The sequence below is a fragment of the Myotis brandtii genome, unplaced genomic scaffold, assembly GCF_000412655.1.
Source record: "Myotis brandtii unplaced genomic scaffold, ASM41265v1 scaffold1763, whole genome shotgun sequence".
In the NCBI taxonomy this organism is placed as follows: Eukaryota; Metazoa; Chordata; class Mammalia; order Chiroptera; family Vespertilionidae; genus Myotis; species Myotis brandtii.
In genome coordinates, this window is record NW_005356530.1 from 314,422 (window position 1) to 315,961 (window position 1,540).

Consider the following 1,540-nt stretch of genomic DNA (forward strand, 5'->3'; position numbering starts at 1 on the left):
GGGCCTAAGCCAGCAGGTGGTCATCCCCCGAGGGGTCCCAGACTGCGAGAGGGCACAGGCCGGGCTGAGGCACCCCCCCTGAGTGCACAAATATTTTTGCACCCGGCCTCTAGTTTAAAAATAAAAAAGGTGGAGGCAGGAGAGATGGGGTGTCAGGAGCTAGGAGAGCTAGGACCTAGGCCCTAATGGCTCCCCGTGCCTCCTCCCACAGGGGTCATCGCCGGGGCTGTTGTCGGGGTCCTGCTCTTCCTCACCCTGGTGGGCCTGCTGATCTTCTTCCTGAGGAGGTGAGACTCCGTGCAGGGCTGGGCCGACCGAGCGCCTGGAGGTGGGAGCCAGGGCGGGATCAGGACCTCTGGTCCCAACGTCACTTCCTGAGCCTCTCCTCCCAACATCCTTTCCCCAGGTATAAAAAGGGCCTGAAGGAGCCAGCAGTCAGGTGAGCCGGCGGTTGGGGAAGCATCCAGAAGGATCTCTGAAAGGTCACATCGGAGGGTGTTCGCTGGGCACTGCGTGGGTCAGAGGCCAGGATCAGAAGTCTAGAAAGGCTTTAGAGAGTGCAATGCTTATGATGGGTCTTTCTTTTATATCATGGTTCATTCTTATAGAGTGTCGTGAGGATGTCCAAGGAAGGGAAGACCTAATTAAGTGAGGAAATAGATCATAAGAAAGCTAATCCTGAATATGTACATTTTCCAGTAAATAGAATGCATACTAGTTGAAGCCATTTTTATTTATTTATTTTTTTATTTATTTTTTAAATATATTTTATTGAGTTTTTACAGAGAGGAAGGGAGAGGGATAGAGAGTTAGAAACATCGACGAGAGAGAAACATCGATCAGCTGCCTCCTGCACACTCCCTACTGGGGATGTGCCCGCAACCAAGGTACATGCCCTTGACCAGAACCGAACCTGGGACCCTTGAGTTCGCAGGCTGACACTCTATCCACTGAGCCAAACCGGTTAGGGCTATATTTTTATTTATTTTCCTATATTTTTATTGATTTCAGAGAGGAAGGGAGAGGGGGAGAGAGAGAAACTTTTATGATGAGAAAGAATCATTGATCGGCTGCCTCCTGCACGTCCCCTACTGGGGTTCGAGCCTGCAACCCGGGCACGTGCCCTTGACTGGAGTTGAACCTGGGACCCTTCAGTCCCCAGGCCGACACTCTATCCACTGAGCCACACCAGCCAGGGCATAAAAATATATTAAGAAAAAGAAAAAGAGTGTTGATAAGACTATCTTACAAGGAATGGAGCGGGAAAGAACTGGAGTTGCTGTGACTTGGGGTCGGATGATTTCTTTTTTAATGAGGGAGATTAGCATGGTTACAAGCTCAAGGGAAAGAGGGGAGGGTCCCAAAAAGGAAGGCAAGGAGGGGGTTGGAGCCCAGGGGGAGGGGAGTGGCTTGAAATGGAGAAGGTCCACCTTTTCCTTTTTTGAGTGAATTAAAACTAAACAAAAAAATGAGCCGTGGCCGATGTGGCTCCGCTGTTTGGGTGCAGTTCCTGGTCAGGGCCCCTGGGAGTGTGTGTGTG

At 50.7% G+C, this 1,540-nt stretch overlaps 1 protein-coding gene across 1 annotated transcript in view; it reads left to right on the forward strand.

Moving 5' to 3' along the window:
- Positions 1 to 1,540, forward strand: part of PTPRH (protein tyrosine phosphatase, receptor type, H) — a 21,752-nt gene that overhangs the window by 13,440 nt on the left and 6,772 nt on the right. The window contains exons 11-12 of the mRNA XM_014537333.1: positions 212 to 287; positions 407 to 439. Coding sequence (XP_014392819.1) covers positions 212 to 287; positions 407 to 439 — 109 coding nt within the window. The remainder of the gene's footprint in view (positions 1 to 211; positions 288 to 406; positions 440 to 1,540) is intronic.